General features: G+C 47.7%; 1 protein-coding gene across 7 annotated transcripts in view; it reads left to right on the forward strand.

Annotated features, from left to right (window-relative positions):
* Nucleotides 1-25181, forward strand: part of WASF3 (WASP family member 3) — a 100874-nt gene that overhangs the window by 64008 nt on the left and 11685 nt on the right. For all 7 annotated transcript variants that reach the window (XM_084761779.1, XM_084761783.1, XM_084761784.1 and 4 more), the window contains 4 exons: nucleotides 3766-3908; nucleotides 15286-15420; nucleotides 17116-17269; nucleotides 19587-19704. In XM_084761779.1, the coding sequence (XP_084617905.1) occupies nucleotides 3776-3908; nucleotides 15286-15420; nucleotides 17116-17269; nucleotides 19587-19704 (540 nt within the window). In that variant the 5' untranslated portion in view covers nucleotides 3766-3775. The remainder of the gene's footprint in view (nucleotides 1-3765; nucleotides 3909-15285; nucleotides 15421-17115; nucleotides 17270-19586; nucleotides 19705-25181) is intronic.

Raw genomic sequence — 25181 nt, forward strand, 5'->3', positions numbered from 1 at the left:
ACCAGAACTAAATGCCTTTGGCAGGGAGATGCGCTGCAGATGTGCATGAGTGACCTTGTGTTTCGTGGGAGCCAGCCCAAGCCAGCTGCCTGATTGGCTGGCAGGGTAGGCATGTGCGTTCAACCCCAGGAGGTGGTGAATAGCTCTGGCCAGGACACAACTCAGTTCTCTGACTCATGTTAGTTAAGTTGTAGACCTGGAAGTGAGGCACCGTGAGGCACGCGTGTGTGATGAGGGCTCTGTGTGTGTGTGTGGACACTTGTGGGGGATGACTTTCTGTCCGTAAGGCTGTATACTGACCACGTTTCTGGTCCAGTGTTAAAGTCTAGCATTGAATTCTGAAGGCATGTGGAAGAGACTGTAATGTCCACCTCCTAGCTGTCACGCTTTGTGGGGACAAAGTACCGAGGATGCTTGGCTGGTCACACAAACCGGCACTGGGAGCCACGGCTTGGACTCCTGCCCAGTGTCTGCTTCATCGTTCCCTGCTTTCTCCTCAGAAGCCCTCGCCATTCCTTCTGCCTTGGTTGTTCTGTGACTCTCCTACGTGCACACACCAAACTCCGCTCACTTTCACATCTGTCTCTTAACCTGTGAGACATGTGTCCGGCCCTCACATCTGTCTCATACCGTCTCCCCTCCCCTGCTGACATCCTCCTTCCCAACATGGTGTATGTGTGTGTGTGTGTGTGTGTGTGTTTGTGTATATGTGAGTGTGCATATATGTGTGTGTTTGTGTATATGTTAGATGATGTGTGTTTGTATATACATGAGAGTATATGTATTTGTGTGTGAGAGTGTGTGTATGTGTGCTTGTGTGTATGAGAGTGTGTGTATATGTAAGAGAGGGAGAGTATGTATGTATGTGAGAGAGTGTGTGTTTGTGTGTAGGAGAGGGTGTGTGTGAGTGTGTTTGTGTGTGAATGAGAATGTGTATGTGTGTGTTTGTGTATATGTTAGAGTATGTCTGATTATATGTTCATGAGAATATGTGTATTTGTGTGTGTGTGTGTGTGTGTGTGTGTGTGTGTGCGTGTCCTGCTGAGTGTAAGTAAGATTGCTTGCATGAGCGTCAGTGGGGGGTCACTCACTGAAGCATAGGCAGCATACCAGTGGCTACAACATAACAAAGGGTGGGAAGGGGTCACACTTCACCCCTGCACACCCTTTAACTGCTCATTGGCTCTTCCCCCACACATGATAAGATGGCGAGCAGCCCGGTCCTGTGCGGGCTTTCTGCAGTGACTCCATGAGTTCAGTGGCCGTGACTGGAACAGTTTACCTGCCAGGTTGTTCTCTGAGCCCTGAGGGTTCTGGTGTTGGACCAGGCGTGTCACAGCCATGTAGTCTTAGTGCTATGATGGCTGAGTCCGGAGTCTCCACCCACAGCCCTTTATTGCAAAAGAGCGTCTCTGATGAAGGCTGAGAACAGAACCCGGTCTACGGGTGTGTAAACAAATGTTTAGAAGGCAGTTTGATACCATACCCACTTAGCAAAATGGCAGTAGTGGGTTTTCTCCCGGGGCCTGTGACATCACCAGTCACAGACTCTTGACCGGGCTTTACAGTGCAAGGAAAGGACCTCACGTCCAAATAGAGAGCAGTTGATTACTCCACGAGCGTCACGCTGCTATTGTGTGAGCAAGTGAATCTCAAATCACAGGTTATTGTTGTAGCCAGTTCAAGCCCACAGCTCAAGAGAACCACCGATGGCCAGCAACCTGCGTGGAACCTTCTGGCGCCACGAGAGCCAGCGATGAGAAGGAAACTTCTAGATGCAAGCTGTGCAGACAGTTTAGGGTCCCAGCTTTTGTGAGCGCTCATCCAGGCTGGGGTGGGCTTTGGCAATGCAGATGTCGGAGTCATTTCCGCTCCTCTGAGTAACACTAGCAAGCTGGACTTTGGTGGTACCCTTTGGCCGGCCGTTCGTCCCCTAGTCTGGAGTGAGTGGCTGTTCATCCCCACCTCCCCAGGATCACAAGACTCGCCGAGGTACTGGTTTCTCTTCGTGAAAGTTGGGCAATAGGGGAATCTTGTGAAGTTGAAAATTCATCCCAGCCATTGTATTTTCTAGCGTTATATAAGAGTGATGGATGAAACTCATAAGCCTCCTTGAATGAGGCTCCAGTTGCGTTTATAATGCACGTGTTGGGTCTGGAGACAGGGCTCCACAGCTCAGAGCACTGCCTGCTTTCCCAGAGGCCTGGGTTCGGTGCTCACACCCACGTGGTGGCTCACAACCGTGCCTTTATGTCACGCTCTCCATCTGCTGTAAAGAGAAGCTTCTTGGATGAGGGGCGGTAGCCACACTGACCTGCGGTATGAGGACTAGATGCGGGATGGAGTAAAGGAAGGACGCTGGCCCAGCTATGGTGGTTGCAGGTCCTTCTCTAAGGCCCACGGCCTCACTAGCTCCTCCCGCTGGCAGCTGCCTGGGGTCCTAGTACCAGTCATGATATGTGTCCCCCTGCCCCATTGTTATAAAGCAACAAAAACCTCGGCATGCAGCAACCTTGGTAAATATTACAGACATTATATTGAAAGAAAAAATTCACAAGAGTTGGTAAGACCCCAGTTATACCAAACTCAGTCAGAACTAACCCATGTGATTAGAGGCTTTGTGCATAGGTGGGAAACTACAGAAAGTACAGGAGACACCTGCCAGACACAGGGTCACAGAGAAACGGGTTGTCACCAGGAAGAGACATTCCTGGCTGCTAGCAATCCCTGTATCTCCACTCAGTGATCATTGCTTAAGCATGTGGCAGTCTCTTAAACATTGGTAAGAGATGGATAATGTGTGTATATATGTGTATGTGTGTATATATGTGTATGTGTGTATATATGTGTATGTGTGTATATATGTGTATGTGTGTATATATGTGTATGTGTGTATATATGTGTATGTGTGTATATATGTGTATGTGTGTATATATGTGTATGTGTGTATATGTGTGTATATATGTATATGTATGTATATATGTATATGTATGTATACATATTTATGTATATATATGTATATATATAATGCTATAACTAAGAATTATGGGGTTTTTGTTTGTTTGTGGGTTTTGTTTTGTTTTGGCTTTGTTGTTGTTGTTGTTGTTTAAGGCAGGGTCTCACTGTGTAGCCTTAGCTGACCCAGAGTTCACTATATAGACCAGGCTGACCTCAAACTCATAGAGATGCCCCTGTGCCTGCCTCTTGGGTCCTGAGATTAAAAGCGTGCATCCTCAGCCTGGTGCCATGGCCCACACCTGTAATCCCAGCACTCGGAGAACCAGAGGCAGGTGGATCTCTGTGAGTTCGAGGCCAGCCTGGTCTACAAAGGGAGTCCAGGACAGCCAGGGCTGTTACACAGAGAAACCCTGTCTCAAAAAAAAGGGCAGGGGGAGGCATGGGACATAATGCCCAGCTTTAATTTGTTTCTTTTCTGGCCTTTTCCCTTTTCTGTCTGCTGTCATTTCAGTGGAGAGGGAGTGAGGGGAGGGCTCACATGCTCAGTCTCTTACACATACTAGAATTCTAGCATGTTCTTCTGATGACAGAGAGTTCTGCATCTATATAAAATCTATGGAGTTTTGAGGTGATTGAACATGTAGTGCCTTCTAGCTGATTCCTTCACATAGGATCAAAAGGCTAATTAAAATTCCTGGCCAAGTCTCCATTGGCAAGAAAATTAAACCTCCAGATTTGTTTAAATGAGAGCATGACTTTTTTTTTCCTCTTTTTTAAAAGAAACGTATATATCTTTTTACTTTTCAGATTGTCAGCCATGCCTTTAGTCAAGAGGAACATCGAACCCCGGCACCTGTGCCGTGGCGCTCTGCCCGAGGGGATCACTAGTGAGCTTGAGTGTGTCACTAACAGCACTCTCGCCGCCATCATCCGCCAGCTAAGCAGTCTAAGTAAGTCACCCCCCCCCACCGCCCCGTTGTGGCTGTGTTTTATGGACTGCGTGCGTTACCCACTGGGCTCTGACTCAGGAATGCCAGCTATGAGGAAAAGACTTCCTCCATGCGCTGTGGCCCACGACTGAGTCTGCCCTGGGGTGCTGATGCCTGACTCTGCATTAAAAGGTGTCATCATGAAAGTATGTACATGCACCTGCTAGAGAGGGACCAACTGTGTAGCCGTCACGTCCCGTTCATTCTAAACGCCTTTTAAGATAGTTGATTGTGGATTGTACTTTTTTCCTTAGCAAACTGTTGTGTTAAATTTGACAGGACCAGCCAGTGTGTGGTGGCGCACCCCTGTAATCCCAGCACTGGGGAGGCAGAGGCAGGGGGTTTGAGTTTGAGGCCAGCCTGGTCTACAGAGTAAGTTCCTGGACAGCCAAGGCTACACAGAGAAACCCTGTCTCAAAAACAAAAACTAAAACCAAACAAAATGATAGGACCAAGGTTTTTTTAAAAACCTTTTAAGTTGAAAAGTAGCTAGTGCCGCAGCGTAGCTAGTACATAGCTGGTTTCCACAAGTATTTGCCCAACTCCAAATAGAAAATAATAGGTAACCCGCTGATCATTGCATATATATCCCCTGTGCTATACACGTATGTAGTTGACTGATAGCAGCTACACCTGTAAGAAACAAAAGATTACATTATTCTGTCAATAAAGGTTAATATTATATACCCAATGATTTAGGACTCAGCTATGCATGAAAAGGCTTTTCTTCTTCAAAGTGTTTTGAAGTTATACTATTTATTACCTACTTGACTTTTCCATCCTGACCCAGTTTTCTCACTTTGTCTCCATTTCTATTTAGTGGTGACATCTTGTCACACTTAAAATTTGTAGGAACTGATAATAGCTGGAAAATCTCTATGAAATTCTATATTCTGTTAGTCTTAAGAAGGTGTGTGTGTGTGTGAGAGAGAGAGAGAGACAGAGAAAGAGAGAGAGACAGAGACAGAAAGAGACAGACAGACTGATTGAAGTGCTTTAATGTATTTAAACGTGCAGATAACTATTTCTTTAAAGGAACTGTATTTGACACTGAGATTTGTCAATTTTGGCAAGGAGAACATAACCTGGAAATAAGTTAACATGCATTTGGAATGGATTTCCCCTGAAAGCTAAGCTAATTATAATTGATTTTGTGGTAGTGGCTACTCATAGAACATATACATTTCTATAGTTACAGAAAAAAATCCCTTGCAGGTTACTAACAAATGCTCATGTTTCTCTCTGCTTTTGTGTGTGTCTGCAGCTTCGCGGTCTTGTTCGTAGCTAAAATACCTGTCGACACAAAGTAATAAAAAACTGACTTAAACTTAAAATTTTAATAAGCAGGCTACCCGTTGAAGTGTGGTAGTCACAGGATGCTGTAGTAATCAGGTTTACTCTGCCTGTTTGGGCACAGTCCTGTTTTGCTGCAGGCAGCTCTCGTGATAGGTACAATAGGTAATAATGCTCCGCCAGTCCCTCCAGATGTAGCCATGCCCGGGGCTTGAAACCAGCAGCTGTGTTAATCACACACGAAGGAACGCTGGAGAGGGGGATTTCCTGCGCCCAGGGATTCACGGGCCATGGGATTCTTTTAAATGTGGCAGAGGGCAGTAGAAAACTGGTGTCAGGGTGTGTCCTCCCGGGATGCCTCAGCGGCTGCTCCTGAGTATAGAGGACTAAAGTCAGCGGTGGACTCTCCCTGAGAGCTCCCAGAGGACATGGCCTTGCCAATATTTTGACTTTAATACATTACAGACCAAGGGCATTCCAGACATCAGTCTTCAGAGAATAAGTTGACTACTGTCCTTTAAAGCCCCCTTTGGTGCTCATCCTACACACCTGCAGTAGAAAATACATCTGCTCCTCTGGTGTGGTTATTGTTTTATTGCAATTGATCATACAGAGACTTGGCATCACTGTGCACCACTGATCCTCTGTGAGCAAGCAAGATTCCAGGAAACATGCCAGAGATGGAGAGTGAGTGGAGCATGAACCAGAGATGCCGGCCGCCAAAGGCAGACCTGTGGGCCTGCATTTAAAAGATAATCTCGGCCAGCCAATTCACTTTAGGAGGTTCGAACTAAGAAACGCAGTGAACAATGGGGCCTGCTGCTAAAATGTCACCCCAGGGTCAGGAGCCATGGTGACTGCCTGGGAAACCCAAGCTGTGGAGGAGGCAGACCTGGGAAGAAAGGTGCAGTTGGTTGAGTCTGTATCTCCTAGTAGTTGGGTAGCTCCCCGTCGGCACCAGCAATAGGGGACCAAGTGATCAAACACCTGAGCCTGTGGGGACAGATCAGACAGCCTTGATGAGAGAGACGCTTTGGCAAATACAGCTCCAGTCTGTACAGATTGAGTGGATAGTTCTCAAAAGAGACACAGATGACTAGTACTCCTCTGTGAAGGGCCCAGCATCCTTAACTGACAGGGACATGCAAATGAAGACACTTTTGAAGAGTGTCTGTCTCACCCCAGCCAGAACCACATCATGTAGAAAACAAATGACAACAGAGCCTGGTGCAGGTGGTGGGAAGTGAAATGGTGCAGGTGTTGGGAAGGGAACTGGTGCAGGTGTTGGGAAGGGAACTGGTGCAGGTGTTGGGAAGGGAACTGGTGCAGGTGTTGGGAAGGGAACTGGTGCAGGTGTTGGGAAGGGAACTGGTGCAGGTGTTGGGAAGGGAACTGATGCAGGTGGTGGGAAGGGAACTGGTGCAGGTGTTGGGAAGGGAACTGGTGCAGGTGGTGGGAAGGGAACTGGTGCAGGTGGTGGAAGGGAACTGGTGCAGGTGTTGGGAAGGGAACTGGTGCAGGTGGTGGGAAGGGAACTGGTGCAGGTGGTGGGAAGGGAACTGGTGCAGGTGTTGGGAAGGGAACTGGTGCAGGTGTTGGGAAGGGAACTGGTGCAGGTGGTGGGAAGGGAACTGGTGCAGGTGTTGGGAAGGGAACTGGTGCAGGTGGTGGGAAGGGAACTGGTGCAGGTGTTGGGAAGGGAACTGGTGCAGGTGTTGGGAAGGGAACTGGTGCAGGTGGTGGGAAGGGAACTGGTGCAGGAGGTGGGAAGGGAACTGGTGCAGGTGGTGGGAAGGGAACTGGTGCAGGTGGTGGGAAGGGAACTGGTGCAGGTGGTGGGAAGGGAACTGATGCAGGTGGTAGGAAGGGAACTGGTGCAGGTGGTGGGAAGGGAACTGGTGCAGGTGGTGGGAAGGGAACTGGTGCAGGAGGTGGGAAGGGAACTGGTGCAGGTGGTGGGAAGGGAACTGGTGCAGGTGGTGGGAAGGGAACTGGTGCAGGTGGTGGGAAGGGAACTGGTGCAGGTGGTGGGAAGGGAACTGGTGCAGGTGGTGGGAAGGGAACTGGTGCAGGAGGTGGGAAGGGAACTGGTGCAGGTGTTGGGAAGGGAACTGGTGCAGGTGGTGGGAAGGGAACTGGTGCAGGTGGTGGGAAGGGAACTGGTGCAGGTGGTGGGAAGGGAACTGGTGCAGGTGGTGGGAAGGGAACTGGTGCAGGTGGTGGGAAGGGAACTGGTGCAGGAGGTGGGAAGGGAACTGGTGCAGGTGTTGGGAAGGGAACTGGTGCAGGTGGTGGGAAGGGAACTGGTGCAGGTGGTGGGAAGGGAACTGGTGCAGGTGTTGGGAAGGGAACTGGTGCAGGTGTTGGGAAGGGAACTGGTACGGCCATTATGGAAACCAACATGCAAGCTTCCCAAAATGGAGGCATAGCACAATGCAGGAATTCTACCCCTGGCCCTCTTCTCCACAGACTTCATGCCTCGCCACAAAGCCGCTGCTCTGTTCTGACCCCTTCCCTTCTCCCCACCCCCAAACTGCACTTATGAGTGGTTGTGAGCTGCCTTATGTGGGTGCTTGGAGTCAAACCTGGATCCTCTGCAAGAGCATGCACAATGGCAAGGAAACAGGGAAGCAGGATCAGCCTGGAGGAAGCAGGATCAGCCTAGCAGAAGCAGGATCAGCCTGGAGGCCTGGAGGAAGGAGGATCAGCCTAGTGGAAGCAGGATCAGCCTGGAGAAAGCAGGATCAGCCTGGAGGAAGCAGGATCAGCCTGGAGGAAGCAGGATCAGCTTGGATGTCCACAGACAGGCGAATGGATAATGAAAATGTACACACACACACACACACACACACACACACACACACACACACAGAGGAAGTTTTATTTGGCTGTAAAGAAAATTATGAAATTTGCAGGAAAGTGGATGCATATGGAGATTATTATATTTAGTAGGCAACCTAGCCCCAGAAAAAAAAACATCTCCCTGACATGCAGAGCCAAGGTTTTAATTTTTATGTGTGTTTATACATGTGGGTGTGGATATAGGTCATGAAACCATGAGACATGATGAACTGAGCCACGGTAACAGGGCACATGCGGCTTGAGGACAGAACACAAGTGTCCAGGGAGCAGGGTAGGGAAGGAGGGAAGACGGTAAGCAGGACAAGTTACATGTGGAGTTGATCTAATGAAACCTAATTCTTTTTTTTTTTTTTTTAAGTAAGATTTATTTATAATTTATACAATATTCTGTCTGTATGTGTGTCTGCAGGCCAGAAGAGGGCACCAGATCTCATTGTAGATGGTTATGAGCCACCATGTGGGTGCTGGGAATTGAACTCAGGACCTTTGGAAGAACAGACAGTGCTCTTAACCTCTGAGCCATCTCTCCAGCCCTGAAACCTAATTCTCTATAGGGTAATTTGTAGATGTGTGTGTATCTGTATGTGTATATATGTAACAGAGACAGAAAAGTAAATTATATAAGCAGTGAAACCGTAGCAATCACTTCATACCTAACAGTGTGGAACGCAACCTAGTTCACATGTTAAAAGTGTATAAGAGGGCTCCAAAGCACATGGAAGGAAAGCAAACAGAACTAAGCAACTGCAGAGGCAGCTCACTAATTAAGAGCTCTCGTTGCTCTTGTAGAGGACCCAAGGTCAATTCTCAGCACACACTGGACTGTGTACCTCCTGGGCCTCCAGCTCTGGGGATTCTGATGCCCACGCCCTCTTCTGGCCTCTGTGGGCACTACACCCACATGCAAACACCCATACATAGACACACACATACCCACATAATTAAAAAAGAAAGCCAGAATATTTTAAAAATAAAATAAGAGAAACTAACAGGAAAAATACACAAATCACAAATAACAATTGAGGGTGTACTTTTAAAAAGCCCTAATTATTAAAAGAAAATACAGACAAAAAAAGTTATAATAATATAAAATATTTGAACAGTACTACTAAGCAGTTTGGTTCAACTGATCGTTGTGTATTAAATTCCCAAGTTGTAGAATATACATTTTTGAACCGGCAAGATGACTGAGCAAATAAAAGTGCTCCTTGTCAAACCCTGTGACCTGAGTTTGATGGTTGGGAGCTCCTGGTGGGAGGAGAGAAGTGACCTCTACAAGCTGCTGTGTACAGGAGAGTGTGCAAACACACACACACGCACACACACACACACACAAACTTACTTTTTCAATTTTAAAAAACTTATTTTTTATGTGTATGAGTATTTGGCCTGCCTTTATTTCTGTGGACCACACACATGCAGTGCCCATGGAGGCCAGAAGAGGGCGTCAGATCCCCTGGCACTGGAGATAGAGATGGTTGTGAGCCACCACGTGGGCGCTGGGAACCGAATCCAGGTCCTCTGCAGGAGCAGCCAGTGCCTTGACCACTGAGCTGTCTCTCCAGCCCATATAATTTTTTAAAAAAGGATATATACTGTTGTAATTCCTAGGGAACACTTACTAGATGGAATATCTGCTATCTGCTAGAATATAAAACACAAATCTGAAGAGATTAAATATACAGAGTGGGATGATAATTATCTTTAAGAGAATTTTCAAATATTGGAAAAACCAGGAAATATTTTTTAAAAGTATTCTGGTCAAAGAACAATTCACAACGGGGTGATGATGAACACAGAGCGCCAGTTTACATCGTGGGTTTACACGTGGAGTTGCTCCTCGGTGCTGCTGTAATGTCTTCATTGATTAGTCTTTGTGTTTTTCGAGTGGCCCCTTCGTGTCTTCTCTTCCTACGTCACATGTGCAGCCACAGGAACCTGCTGTCTATTTCACTTATTAAAGAGAACTGCACTCCCCCTCGGAATGGATCAACCCAGTCTGTACCCTCATTCTCTCTGCTCCTCTTCAGGGTGGCTGGGCTGCTCGCGATCTGTTAAATCCATTTCTGCCACTGGATCTCACACGCTCCTGCTCTCTCTACTCTGCACTGCGCCCTCAGATACAACCTAGTGACAATGCTCCCGAGCCATCCTCTCCCCCTTTCCTGATTCTTTTCACACCTGCAGTTGTGTCTCCTGTGCTCGCTCAGGCGCCGTCCACACAGTCTTCAGACCTGCACTTGTGTCTCCTGTGCCCACTCAGGTGCTGTCCACACAGTCTTCACACCTGCACTCATGTCTCCTGTGCCCACTCAGGCGTGTTCACACAGTCTTCACACCTGCACTCCTCCCCTTGCTGTGTCCTGTGCCCGCTCAGGCGCTGTCCATACAGTCTTCACACCTGCACTCCTGTCTCCTGTGCCCACTCAGGCGTGTTCACACAGTCTTCACACCTGCACTCCTCCCCTTGCTGTGTCCTGTGCCCGCTCAGGCGCTGTCCACACAGTCTTCAGACCTGCACTTGTGTCTCCTGTGCCCACTCAGGCGTGTTCACACAGTCTTCACACCTGCACTCCTCTTCTTGCTGTGTCCTGTGCCCGCTCAGGCGCTGTCCACACAGTCTTCAGACCTGCACTTGTGTCTCCTGTGCCCACTCAGGCGCTGTCCACAGTCTTCACACCTGCACTCCTCCCCTTGCTGTGTCCTGTGCCCACTCAGGTGCTGTCCACACAGTCTTCACACCTGCACTCCTCCCCTTGCTGTCTCCTGTGCCCACTCAGGTGCTGTCTATCCAGACCTTTGAAACTGCACCAGCATCTGCAGTGACTTCCAGGCTGCTAAGGCTCTCAGTTTCACTCACTCACATTGCTTGAGTGTTATTGGCATTTGGTTAATCGATAACATTCTGTCTACAGCATCTCACTTTGATGTTTTTCCTGGGATGGTCTTACCTTCCTGTCTTTTCTGTTGTTGGGACAAATGCTCTACAGACTGGCCATTAGGATTTTTTTTTATTTGCCTCTCGCGCATTTCACAAGCCATCTGACGATCTTCATGCTGTGCCTCAAAGTTTACACCTACAGTTCTGACCTCTCTCCTAGATTTCAAATTCATTTATACAACTGCTCACGTGATATCTTCTCTCTGATGTCTCTCAAAAGCACATCAGACTCAATATGCCCAAAATGCAGTGTATAATTTCTCCCTTTATTTCTCCTGGCTCTCGCACCAGATGTGCACTCCGTAGCAAATGTTTTGTCACCTTGAGAATACATACTTAATTTGCACACCCACTCATTTCCCGGCTGCCAGTATCTGCGTTCTAACCGCCATCGCCTCTTTCCTGCTGGGCAGGAACCTCCCATGGTCTCGCCTTGCTGCCACTCTACCTGCTCCTGAGAGGTGGACACACATATCTTTGTGTCATCACTCCCTGGGCCCAGCGACCCTAGCCTCCTGGGTGTTGCTCACGCATTCTAAGGGCATTGCTATCTTCTGCTGGGCAGTTCTTCCCCGAGAGAACCCTCTTTGCTTATAGTCTATCCAAGGCCACGTGGTGCACAGACATACATGCCAGAAAAATGCCCAAACACACAAAATAGTAATAAAATTCTCGGCTGCCAAGTATGCATAAAAAATGCCTTCAGAGTCTTTATACTTTGACATCTTTGGAGGCGTGTTTCTCAATCTCATGTTAGTGGAAATGGGCTCACATGGTCTTAGTAAATCCAGAAGCAGAACAGTTGTCAGTAACGAATCAATCACAGCTTCTTCAACAGGCTCATTAACTCACTTCAGAATTATTTTAGTGTAACTGCTAATAGACTTACTATATTGATGAGTAGAATTCAGCATTTCGATTCTTTTTGGAAAATTGAAGACTGTACTGGCAGTGCTTTATACATAGTTACCAGAAAATACAGTTCCTTCCTCTTCCTTCCTTTTTAGCTACACATTTGCTTTCTGCAGCTGGAAAAATTACTTATAGAAGTCTTTAATTTCTGTATCTCTTTATAAGCAAGAGCTTTTGACTGGAAGGGTAGCATCAATTGCATGCTTTCCAGCTCGTTAAGGATTTGTGGTAGAGGCTACATGTCATCTGTCATTTTCTGTTTGTACAGCACCTAGGACAGAGTCCAGTTTCCTCAGCAGGAGTCGCCATGCTCAGAAAGGATGACTTCTGTAAGAGTCTGAGGTGTGCACGTGTATCCTGGTGATACACTGTGTGTGTGTGTGTGTGTGTGTGTGTGTGTGTGTGTGTGTCTATGTGTGTGCCTGTCTGTCTGTCTGTCTATGTGTGTGCCTGTATGTGTGTGCCTGTATGTGTGTCTGTCTGTCTGTCTGTCTGTGTGTCTCTGTGTATGTCTGTGTGTGTGTGTGTGTGTGTGTGTGTGTGTGTATGTCTGTGTCTGTCTTTGTGTGTGTGTGTGTGTGTGTGTGTGTGTGTGATGTCATACAGTCAGACATAGAGCCCTGGCAGATCAAGGTATTTCAGACAGGGTCTGATCAGTGCTCTTCTTTCAGATTCCTAGGGCCTGTTAAGGATTTTGAAGCAAAGGAGGAGAAATATTTAATCCATTTTTCTAATGTTCTCATTGAGTCTGTGAGTGGCAGCATCTGTTGCTTGCTTTCCAGTTAGCAGGAAGACACATTGGCCCAGCCTGTGTCTTTTTCCTTCTGTAGCCATTGAGAACCAGCTCTTAAGTGGTGTAGAGATCAGAGGTTCAGTTCACATCCGTGCAAAGCTAGCGAGATAACAGCCAGATGAGTCTTATGTGAGCCAGGAGCAAGAAGAGCCTAGGGTATCGTGGGAGCAGTGTTGGTGCTCTGCAGAAAAGCCCACCCCGTGCCCTCAAGGGCCTGGTTTTAGGTTGACCAGCTCATGATTCGGCTAGTGTGTCTTAATTCCTTAATTCCCAAGCCCTCTAACCCCCAGGGCCATTCCTCAGAGCGGTTCACTCATGGCAACTGCTGACATTGGGTAGTAAGGTGGCTGTGATGGCCACCGCCCTGGTTGCTACGCAGCACTCTCAGGGCAGCCTGAGTGTGTTTGTGGGGGAAGTTTGCCCTGAAAGCCGGTCTGTAAGTCAGGAGCAGGGGAGGGGTGGGGAGGACAGTGGGAGAAGCCTGGCTTCGAGGAGAGAGAGCACAGTTCATCTCCTTAACTACGGTCATCTGTTCCCACACACAGCTTCTGATCTGCCGGCCTGTCTCCCCAAGCCTTCCACATTGTTAGTTTTAATTGTGAAAAGTACGCATACCGTCAGCGCGACCGTTGTGACTGTGTTTAGGTGTGTAGCTCTGTGGTGTTGAGTTACACTCGCAGTGTACCGTGACATGTGTCCAGAGCCTTTCATCCCACAGGACTGAGTCTGCTCCCATTGAGCCACCACACCCCCTTCCTTCCCCCAAGTCCATGGTAAGCACCGTTCTACTTTCTGTTTGGATTTGTCTGTTCTATAACGCCTGTGAATGAAATCATCCGGCGTTGTCTTCCTCTGTCTTGTTGCACTTAGCGTAGTGTCCTGAAGGCTCATTCATGTTGTAGGGTGTGCCAGAACGGATTGCCTTTTGAAGGCTAATGTTCTATCTCATTACCCCTTTCTCCGTCGATGGGCAGGCGAGTTGCTTTTGCCGATAAGCCGTGCTGAACATGTGTGTGAACGTGTGCGCGCAGATTTTTTTTCTCTCATCTGCTTCTGTCACTCGCCAAGTAAAGTACCTGGGCAGATCACCATGTGTGATGCTCAGTTTAATCATCTAGAGAATGAAGACAGTAACTCTTCTCTGTGCGCTCGGCTCACGCATTCGTTTGTTGATGGAGAAGTGCGGCTCTGTTGCCGGAGCTACAGTTGTAGACAGACACAGTTCCCACTCTCATGGATTCGGCCACGAGTACCAGAGCCAGCCCCGAGTTGGTAAGCCGCAGGAGTCTGCTAAAATGGGATTCTTTGTAGTAGTTACTTTTCGGTTGTGACAAAATACTAGGACCAAAATCAATATAGAAGAGCGAGCCCCAGCGTGGTTTATTTTGGTTCCATAATGTTGCGGGGGGAGGGGGGGGAGTGGTGGCAGTTGGCTAGAGCAGGAAGCAGAGAGAGTGAACGGAACATTCTCCTGAAAGAGAAGTCGTAGCCCACTCCCAGTGACTTCCCGCAGCCCCTGAAGGTTCTACACACAACCCCCAAGCAGTGCCGCTGATTGGCAGCCAAGTGTTGACCAATGCGAGCCTATGAAGAGCGGTTCTCTTTCAACCCACCACAACATTCATATATCGGTGAACTCATCTTCTGGGAGTGTTAAGTCCCACAATGCACCGAGTCCTCAGTCACCAAGCATTGGTAGAGTAAAGAGTAGTGTTGGGTTTGCAGATTCGAGGTGAGAAAATACATCTTTCCAGAAACGTTAAATAGATTTTTAAGAAAAAATGGGACCCAGGCATGGTGTCAATTGCTAATAATCTCAACTCCAGGGAGACTGAGCCCGAGGGAATATGGCCAGCCTGGGCTACGTAGTGAGCTCCTGCCTACTCTGCGTCTAGTTATGTGGCACCCATAAGAAAGGAGAAGTGAGCTCTTTTGGAACCCTGAAGCCGAATTTTTTTTTCCCGAGACAGGGTTTCTCTGTGTAGCCTTGACTGTCCTGGACTTGCTTTGTAGACCAGGCTGGCCTCAAACTTACAGCGATCCGCCTGCCTCTGCCTCCCGAGTGTTGGGATTGAAGGCGTGCACCACCACCGCCTGGCGAAGCCGAAATCTTAGATGCTGATTTTAGAGCGTGCAACACTCCGTGCTGCATAGCTGCGTTTCCAGGTGTCATCAGAAGGCATCACACAATGTAAGGTATACAATGCTGCCTATGCAGAAGATGACTTAAAAGCCAAGGTATCTCTTCAATTTTGCTGAGCAATAAAAGGGAAGGTTAACTTGTGAAGTGATTTCCTGTTCTGTGTAAAATGAGAGCTTACTTTCTTCTTTTTAAAGAACTTCCGTTCAGTGGTAACAACTTGAGTGACCGCTGAGGCAGTAAGGAGAGTGCTGTGCTGTCTGGGATACTTTCCTGTTCTAAAGGCCTTGGACTGTGACGCTGGCTTTCATGCTGCTGTGGACGAGCCCTGTGAGGTGGCAGTAATAAGCCTGCACCACCAGCTCCTCAGCAGGTGCCTCTCTCCCTTCCTCTGCAGGCAAACATGCCGAAGACATATTCGGGGAGTTGTTTAACGAGGCTAACAAGTTCTACATCAGAGCAAATTCTCTTCAAGATAGAATTGACCGCCTCGCTGTCAAAGTCACCCAGCTGGACTCCACAGTGGAGGAGGGTAGGTAACCTCATGAAGGCGTCGGGCTGCACACGATGTCGACATGACAGTAGTAATTAACTCCAGTGTACTCCCTGCTCGTCCCTCTGGGTAGCACACTGACATTTATCTTGTCTCTTTCTGGAAGAATGGGAAGGAAACGCCCCACAACACTTGGTTAATTAGTGATTTAAAAAAAAAGATGCACCTCTTGTCTACTTCATATGTCATGCTCTTATTTTTTTAAAAGTAGCAGATGTTACGATAAATAAGCTGACAGCCTCGTTTTAATCCAGTTTTTAAGTTTTATTTACAGATTAAAAATAAAAAATTTTAATAGCTACTTGGTCTGTTTCAGGTAAGGAGTTCTCAGTATCTTTTAAAGATTTATTTTATTTTAAAATAATGTGTCTCTCTTATGTGAGGGTGTGTCAATGTGTGGATGCAGGTATCCGTGGAGCCCAGAAGAGGGCACTGAAAGCCCTGGAGCTGGGGTTACAGGCAGCTGTAAGCCACCCAGTGCGGGTACTGGCCACTAAGCTCAGGTCCCTGCAAAAGCACCGAGTGCTCTTACCTGCTGTGCCATCTCAGGCCCCAGTTTCTTTTACCGTAATTATTCACTCTGTACCTGTGCATCCTTGTGGTTTTTTGGCTCTTAGAATCGAATGCTCACGGTAAGCTCTACCCTGGAAATGGTGTTTCAGAGATACGCCATGCCTTGTGAATAGCCTCTTCCAGGCAAGGTTTCACTGTGTTGTTTACAGTGGCGTGACTCTCACCATCTCACAGGCCTTTCCTTAAAAGCCAAGGAACCTGGGTCACACTTCTCTGGGTTGTCACTTTGTTGTGATGTCACATAGCATTATGTGAGTTGTAGGTTTGATGGTGTGGGACTAGCTTGGTCACTTAGAAGATTTGTCAAGGTCAGATGAGCTAAATACAGTGCAAAAGTTGTAAAAAAAAAAAAATGCAGGACGGCTCACCTTCCTGTGAGCAGCCGCGGCCTCCTTAGCTCACCTGTGTTTCCTAGGGCATGGCGCTTACAGCTGTGGGCCCCCTAGGTCGAGAAGCTTCTCGGTCTCTCTTTCCCACCAGTGTGAGAGATGCCTAACAGGTCGCTCACAGTTGTGTGTTGCTTTGTGCAGGAATTTTCTGCAACTGGCACTAATGGTTTCTCCTAAGAGACCCAGACCTGTGTGCATGCCTGCTCTGCTCGGCCGGATCACCATGCACTGGCTGAGAAGGGCTGTTTAAGCAATAAAATGACACCCTGGTCCTGAAATACTTGTTACAAAAGACAATGAAGCTGTAGTTTGGCGCCACATCGTAGAGGACAGTTATCTTTTAGAGGGAGGCAGGGCATCATGTTCAAGCAAGGCTTTAAAGGAACAACACAAACCGTAATTTCTAGGCCAGAGCAGAGACTCATTGGTTAAGAGCACTGGCTGCTCTTGCAGAGGACGACCCAGGTTCAGTTCCCGGCGAACCTACATTGGGTGGCTCACAACTGCCTGGAACTGGAGTTCCCGGGGACCCTGTGCCCTCTTCTGGATTCGGTGGGCATTGTGCACACAGACACACCCAGGCACATACACATAAAAATAAGTCTCTGTCTTTAAAAAGCCAGCCCTGGGTCATCCTGGGAGATGTTTGTGATTCTGAGTCGCACGGCGCCCACCTCGTGTAACTGAACGCGGGGACTTTGTCTCTCAACAGTGTCACTGCAGGACATCAACATGAAGAAAGCGTTCAGAAGCTCCACCATCCAAGACCAGCAGGTGGTTTCCAAGAACAGTATCCCTAACCCGGTCGCTGACATTTACAACCAGAGTGACAAACCTCCGCCACTGAACATTCTGACTCCATACAGGTACGCCTCCCTCCTGCCTTCCATGGAGGTCTAGGGATGCTCCGACAGGGCTAACGTCTGCTGATGTGCCGGGTGGGACCACCTGTGAGGGTGACTGCCGCGCGCCATCCCCAGGGAACCGAGCCTTTGCTACAGAGCTGTTGGCAGTTGTGGATGCATGCGGGAGAAGCGTGAGTTCTGACTTTGGTCCCCAGGCGTGGGTGTCTTCAGTGGGAATGGTCCCTCATGCAGCACACTAGGTGTGGGTATGCCATTCCTTATGTTCAGGTTAGCTGGAAAGAAAGTGACACGTTTCCTTTATAACATGGGAAAAATGTCATCCCAGCCCCTCAGCACCACCCAGACATCTGGTGTTCAGTTGTTGCTGTGGTGGTTGGACATGTCAGGGACAGACTCCAAGAGGAAAAAAAAAATAGAAAACCAACAGTCGCAGGCAGAGGCCACCTACACATGCTCTTATCAAGTACTGTGTGTCCCTCCTGTCACCACAGTGTTTTCTTCTCATACTTCCTGTTACCACCTTGCCGCCTCTCTCATTTTTGCTGCCTCCTTGTCTTCCATCGTGGGTCTTGCCCCTCTGTCCATCTTTTCTTCCCTTTGTGCATCTCACTTCCCCCAGCATCTGTTGGGCACGATGGTTGCAGCCAAAAGCACCCACCTCCCAGAGGCAGGGCTGCAGCCGAGTGCATGTGCCGGTCATGGAGAAGCCTGTGTGTTGTTTGTACGTGGGGGTCATCCTGACATTCCTACTGCAGGGCCCTTTGGTCCTCTTCAGAGGGCCCAGGCTCTTCGTCTGATCTGTAGTCTTTTCCCAGGACGAACAGGAGAGATTTGGAGCTAGCCTCCATGATAGGACAGATGGCTCTGTCACTTTTTCTTTCTGCTAAACAGAGAGAGATTCTCTCAGGCAAATGGGCGTGGACTCTGGAAACTGACAGGAGCTAGGCAACATGTCCCCGAGCTAGGTAACGTGCCCCAGCTTCTATGGGACAAGTGTGCTTGCTTTCCTAGAGTTCAGAGCACACATTTAAAACTGTGATGTGTGTGAATAGAAACGTCTCTCCTGCCCACCCTCTTTTCTTCCACTAATTTTTCTTTTTTGGTCCTTTGGGCGCAAACTTTCTCTTGTGTGTATATATTTAACTGGCTTTGTTTCTCCTGAGTGCATATAGAACAGGTGGGACACTGTTACAAAGAGTGAATCTCCTGATTTAATTTTGAACGTACTGTCTACATTACGTCATGACTGTTCCAAACATTAATGAAAAAAAAAATCTTTAATTTCTTACATTTCTTTTTCCTGAGAGCGATGGAAATCATTTTTAAAAGGTTCCGTTTTAGTTTTGATTATATGTGTATGTGTGTGTATATGTGCGCGTGAGTGCAGTGCCCCCAGCGACCAGAAGAGGGAGGTAGAGTTTCAGGCAGCTGCGGGTCACCTGCCGTGGGTGCCGGGCCCTGAGCTCGGGTTCTCTGAATGAGAAGGAGAAGCTCTTAACTGCTGAGCCATCTCTCCAGCCCCTGAGCAGTGCTGCTGATTCGTGAGTTCACAGTGGCTGTGTATTACTGGGTAGAAGACAGGGGACTAATTTACACAATGACTTATAGTACTGCTGCTTAGACTATAGTCATAGCAGTACTTGAAACTGACATAGCCACAGGGAATGAAGTTTCTTGGGAGACATTCTGTTTCTGTCACGTCTGCACCCCATGAACATTTTGCTTTCTGAAACCAAATGGTCTTGAGTGAGCCTGAACTGACAAAAAAGGGACAGCGTACTTACTAGTTCCGATCGTAACTATATTGAAGTTCCCACTAGAAGCCAGTGTACACTGAGCACCCCGCCGCCTCTGTTTGCAGCCTCCCGTTGGAAGAAACAGACTAGTTCCTTAAATACACGAGCTGTTGAAACTGGATATTTGTGAGTTGGGGGAATTTTCACAGAGGATTTGTACCTAGTTCATTCTCAGTTTTCAAGACTGTAGTGTCATTTGCTTTTGTGCACGTTTCCATGTTTTTAAAATTAAGGAAAGTTCAGAGTACAACATGTAAGGCGGTTATCATGCCTTGTGCAGGTGTCAGGATCCAGAGAGTTAAAGTTAATGCTAACCTCCCAGTGAGGGCCACTAACCTCCCGGTGCAGGCCGCTGACCACCCGGTGCAGGCCACTGACCACCCGGTGGAGGCCGCTGACCTCCCGGTGGAGGCCGCTGACCACCCAGTGGAGGCCGCTGACTACCCGGTGGAGGCCGCTGACCTCCCGGTGGAGGCCGCTGACGATCTTCCTCCCCTGACTTTGAATGCATTGGTCCACAGGGATGATAAGAAGGACGGGCTGAAGTTCTACACGGATCCCTCTTATTTCTTTGACCTCTGGAAAGAGAAGATGCTGCAGGACACAGAGGACAAGAGGAAGGAGAAACGGCGGCAGAAGGTGCGTGAGGGCATCAGCGGGATGCACATGTCAGCGGGATGCACACTTCAGTGGGATGCACACTTCAGCGGGATGCACACGTCAGCGGGATGCACACTTTAGCGGGATGCACACTTCAGCGGGATGCACACTTCAGCGGGATGCACACTTCAGTGGGATGCACACTTCAGTGGGATGCACTCGTCAGCGGGATGCACACATCAGTGGGATGCACACATCAGTGGGATGCACATGTCAGCAGGATGCACATTTCAGCGGGATGCACACGTCAGTTGGATGCACATGTCAGCGGGATGCACACTTCAGCGGGATGCACACTTCAGCGGGATGCACTCATCAGTGTGCACACAGGGCCTTTGCTTGGGCAGTTTGAAGTATTGCATCTAGTACTTAGGTTTTCTCAGGGTGTCCTCTTTTCACACGACAATCTTGACACTAATCTAACACAGCAATGCTGTTTTTACGTAAGTTAGACCAGAATTGTTCTCCAACACTTGTGTGCCTTTAACAGAAGTGGTGAACTCTTTTTTCAGGATGGTTCTGCCCGTGTTACATAAGTCCTGTCCCTTTCCTCTCTCAGAGCTCCTGACAGGCAGCGCTGCAGTCAGACAGCAGCGAGCTTGGTCTTGTTTGCCCATGCTGTTGGGCGCCACTTCGCTGTGACTGAGAATTTGGGTGAGGTGTTTGTGAGAGATTGGGAAGCATGTGAGCTGCATTTCTGAGATATTTGCTAGAAATGAGCCTCCCTTCAAGGAGGGTGGAGGCAGAGGCAAGCAAGAGGAATGCAAGCCAGGACATATAGAAATGGCTACCCTATTCACCATCTCGGGAGGATAGACTCCCTCAGGTCAAGGGACTTCCACTTTAAAAATTGTCTCTTTAATGGCTGGGCGGTGGTGGTGCACGCCTTTAATCCCAGCACTCAGGAGGCAGAGGCAGGAGGATCTCTGCGAGTTCAAGGCCAGCCTGGTCTCCAAAGTGAGTCCAGAACAGTCAAGGCTACACAGAGAAACCCTGTCTTGGAAAAAAAATGTCTCTTTAGGGCTGAGAATTTAGACATACCCCACTGAGAGGTGTAATTCTCCAAAGGGAGTGTTTTCTGATCTTTTTAATTATACACCCTGTTAAAAATCAACCACCTAGGCCACGGTTTTCATCCCAACATGGGGCGGCAGAAGCAGGCAGATCTCTGTGAATTCATGACCAGCCTGGCCTGTGTAACAGATTCTGGGCCAACCCTGGCTGCATAGTGAGACCCTGTCTCAAAAGGACAAGCACCCAACACAAACCAGAGGAACAAAACCAAATGACAATAGCATAATACTAACAAAACAGCCACCCAGCTCCATTGACAAATCCGAGGTTACGTTGGAAGAAATTCTTGGCACTCTGGGATAGACAGTCGTGAGGCTTGCAGCCTTTGAATGTGTTCATCTAGTTAGGGTGAGAGTTGGACGTGAAAGAGAACTTGAGGTTTGGAAATAGGATTTAAGAATGTGCCAGAGCTGGGCGTGGTGGCGCACGCCTTTAATCCCAGCACTCGGGAGGCAGAAGCAGGCAGATCTCCCTGAGTTCGTGGCCAGCCTGGTCTACAGAGTGAGTCCAGGACAGCCAAGGCTACACAGGGAAACCCTGTCTCAAAAAACCGAAAACCAAACCAAACCAAACCAAAAAAATAATGGGCCAGGTGTAGTTTAGCATCAGAACACCTGATGGCATGCGCAGGACTTGGCTTCAGTTTTCAGCACTGACAAAAGAAGAGCCGAGGAGGGCGAGAGGGAGTGGGGGTGGGGCGCCCAGCTCCTGGGAAAGGGTCTTTGAGACGTGTGTGCCAGACCACGCTCTCTGCTTCTGCTCACAGCGTGGAAAGATTTCACTGGGGAGTCTGGGGAGAGCTGCTGAGTTTTAACAAAGGACTCAGGCAAAGAAGTCATGGAAGAAAAACGTGTGTTGAAGGCATTTTTGTCTGAAGCATTATGCTTCTCATTGTAAAGGGCAAACCCAGGACTTTTAGAAGGGCCTTCCATGGCCACTTCCTGTCCTTCCATTTGTGTGTGTGTGTGTGTGTGTGTGTGTGTGTGTGTGTGTGTGTGTGTGTGTTTCTAGAAGATTCTATGTTCAAGAAAGGGGAAAAATAAATAAAATCTAGGATCTATAAATGAGGGAATACATGTGATACTTGTCTTTTGGAGTCAAACTTAATTCACTTAATATCAGAATTTCCAGTTGATCCGTTTTCCCACATTCTTTGCCGCTGAATTTGGTTCGGCTGTGTTGACAGTCACCAGTTAGCTGTTGTGAGGAAAACTGTAGTAAAGCATGGCAGGGAGCTGTCTGTGATAAGTTGACTTCGCGTCCTCTGGGCAAATCCCAGCAGTGGGATAGCGGGACGGTCTGGTTTTGGTCTTAGTGGACCCCTATGTTGCTTCCTTACATGCAGGATTGCTTTACGCTTGTGCTTAGCAGTGTTTCTGGTCCCTTTCCTCTCTGTCCTCGTTGGCAGTGGTTTTCTATGCGAGAGCTGTTCTGACTGAGTTGAGGTGGACTCTGGGTGTAGCTGTCATCTGTGTGTCCTCAGAAGGTACTAGCAGGGTCGCTTCCTGTGGTCTGAGTTTGCGTGCCTGTACCCTTGAGGGCTACTGAGGTGGAGCATTTTTTTTTTCTTGTGTTGTGTAGTGTCTTACTTCCTGGGGCGCATGTGCTGAACCATCGCCACACTTCCAGAATGAGAGGAACTTGGTCTTGGTGAGGGCGCTTTCTGCTGTGTTCTTGAGTCCCATTCGATAGCATTTTGCCGAGGATGTTGTGGCTCTGATAAGGGAGGTGGCTTATGATTTTCCTTTTGGTTGCTGTTCTATCTTTATCCTGTTTTTGTATGGCTGTGTTCAGAATGTTTGGTGGCATTTCTCCCGTTCTAGTCTATGGAATAGTGAAAAAAAAAATCTGTAACTGTCTGGTAGACGTCAGCGGTGACTCCAACAGGCACCTGGAGTTTGGGAGAGATTTTTGCTTTTTATTTTTATAATTTTTAAATTACTGCTTCAATTTTGCTTTTTATAGAGGTTTAAGTAGTTTGTGTCTTCATTGCTTACTTTTGGTAGGTTATAGGTACCCAGAAATGCATCCATTTCTTTCATGTTACTAATTTATAAAAAGCTCTTCTTATGTTATGTCCCAGTGAGCTTTTGAACATGTTGACTGTTGCCAATTTTCCTGTTTCATCTCTAAATTTCTTAATTTGAGTCTTTTGGATGCTTTAGGTTGGTTGGACCTACTGTCAGTCTTGTTTATTTTTGTTCGCTTTCTGATTTGTGTTGTTGTTGTTGTTGTTGTTGTTATTATTATTATTATTCCCCAAGGTTCTAAGGTACATAGTTAAGGTTTTATTTTAAAACACACTCTGTCTGTCTGTCTGTCTGTCTGTCTGTCTGTCTGTCTCTCTCTCTCTCTCTCTCTCTCTCTCTCTCTCCTTTTCTGAGACAGAATTTCTCTATGTAGCCATGGCTGTCCTGGACTCGCTCTGTGGACCAGGCTGGCCTTGAACTCACAGCGATCTGCCTCTCTGAGTGCTGGGTTTACAGGCGTGTGTCACTGTGCCTGGCTGAAATCTCTTGTTTTAAAGATGTGGGCACTTACAGATAGATGTAGGGCTGCTTTCATTACATCATGGACTCCTTTAGTTTGCATTCTTCTTCATGGGGTCGTTTCTAGTTTTGCTGGGTATAGTAATCTGGGTAGCAAAATAAGGGCATGCATGAGGTGGGGGCCAACACAGACCGGCGGCAGGCGTGATGGACGGACGTCCTGGGGTTTTGTGGAAGATATCTGGAGGAGCACCCTAGGGTAGGAAGCTGTGTTGCAGAGTTTGGGGATGCTAATTCAGTCCAGAGCAGGCAAGAGAGGATTGGTACCTTCCGTATTTCAAGATGATGGCCTTGCGTGTCTCTCTGTTTTATTTACATGTTTCTGCATAGAGCTGGAGGCTGAACCATTGTGGGGAAATAACACCCTGACCCCCGGGCATGTCAGTATGCACCTCATGAGTAGGATAAGTGGTAGTGCCTTTAACGCCATGGCTCTGACTATGGACGCAAATTGGCTTCCCATGGAAGCCCCTCTCCCCTTTTTTCTTTTGGATTGTGAAAGAACACACACACTATGCTCTGGCTGTAACACAACCAAGTGGCTTTGAATATGACAAAGGCATGCTCTCTCTGTGGCCACCTGGCATTGCTTGGCAGTCTTGTGGACACTTTTTCAGACCTTACGCCATATGCTAAGGTGTATACACATGTGGGGAAGCATTTCATCCATGTTAAATCATACCAGATATGATTTGGATATACAGAAATTATTAAAGATTCATTTTTTTCTTAATAGCATATGGTATTCTAAAATAGAAATGCTCCATACAGTACCTGCCCTTTACTGTGTTGATAAACAAATGTTGATTGTAGATTGCACTCTTTTTTTTTTTAAATAATTTTTATTTATTTATTTTTTATGTACCTTTGGTGTTTGGTGTACATGAATATCTGTGTGAGGGAGCCAGATCCACTGAAACTTAAGTTACAGATAGTTGTGAGCTGCCATGTGGGTGCTGGGAATTGAATCTGGGTCCTCTAGAAGGGCAGCCAGTGCTCTTAACCATTAAGCCATCACTCCATCCCGTAAATTGCACTCTTAAAGTACTGTATTTGGATTCCGACAATGGTAGGCATAGTTCTTTAGGTAAGTTTCTAGAAGGTGAATTGCTGTTAATGAGGAGAAAGCAAGATAAGATTTGGATGGTCCCTTCATACCACCCCTGGCCCTGGAAAGGCTGAAGACTCAGTTTGTACTGCTAGTGGGCCTTAGCCAGCCTCCAACACTGTCAGTTTGCTCAGCGCCCCATCCCATCTGCATCACATCATCCACGTCCTCACCAGCCACTGATACATCACGTGTGCATCACGTCATCCACGTCCTCACCAGCACTGATACATCACGTGTGCATCACGTCATCCACGTCCTCACCAGCCACTGATACATCACGTGTGCATCACGTCATCCACGTCCTCACCAGCCACTGATACATCACGTGTGCATCACGTCATCCACGTCCTCACCAGCCACTGATACATCACGTGTGCATCACGTCATCCACGTCCTCACCAGCCATTCATGCATCCTGTGTGCATCTTGCTCTCTACTTCAAAGCATCTAAATATCTCTGAGAATGATCCAATCTATTTATCATCTTCTCGTTGCCTTAAATTGCAGGCGAGGTGACATTTGTTATACATATGTACACATGTACATATTTAAATATATGTAACATATGAGTGTATAATATACATGTCTAATATAAAGTTTTGTATAAGATGTATCACATTTTAAAATATAGATGCATTTATATTTTATCACATTCTATAGAGACACTTGTTTGTTCTGGCTTACAGACTTCCCCTTCCAGGGTACAAGCTCTTTGAGGATAG

This window comes from Acomys minous (genome assembly GCF_964271855.1).
Source record: "Acomys minous genome assembly, chromosome: 16".
Lineage (NCBI taxonomy): Eukaryota > Metazoa > Chordata > Mammalia > Rodentia > Muridae > Acomys > Acomys minous.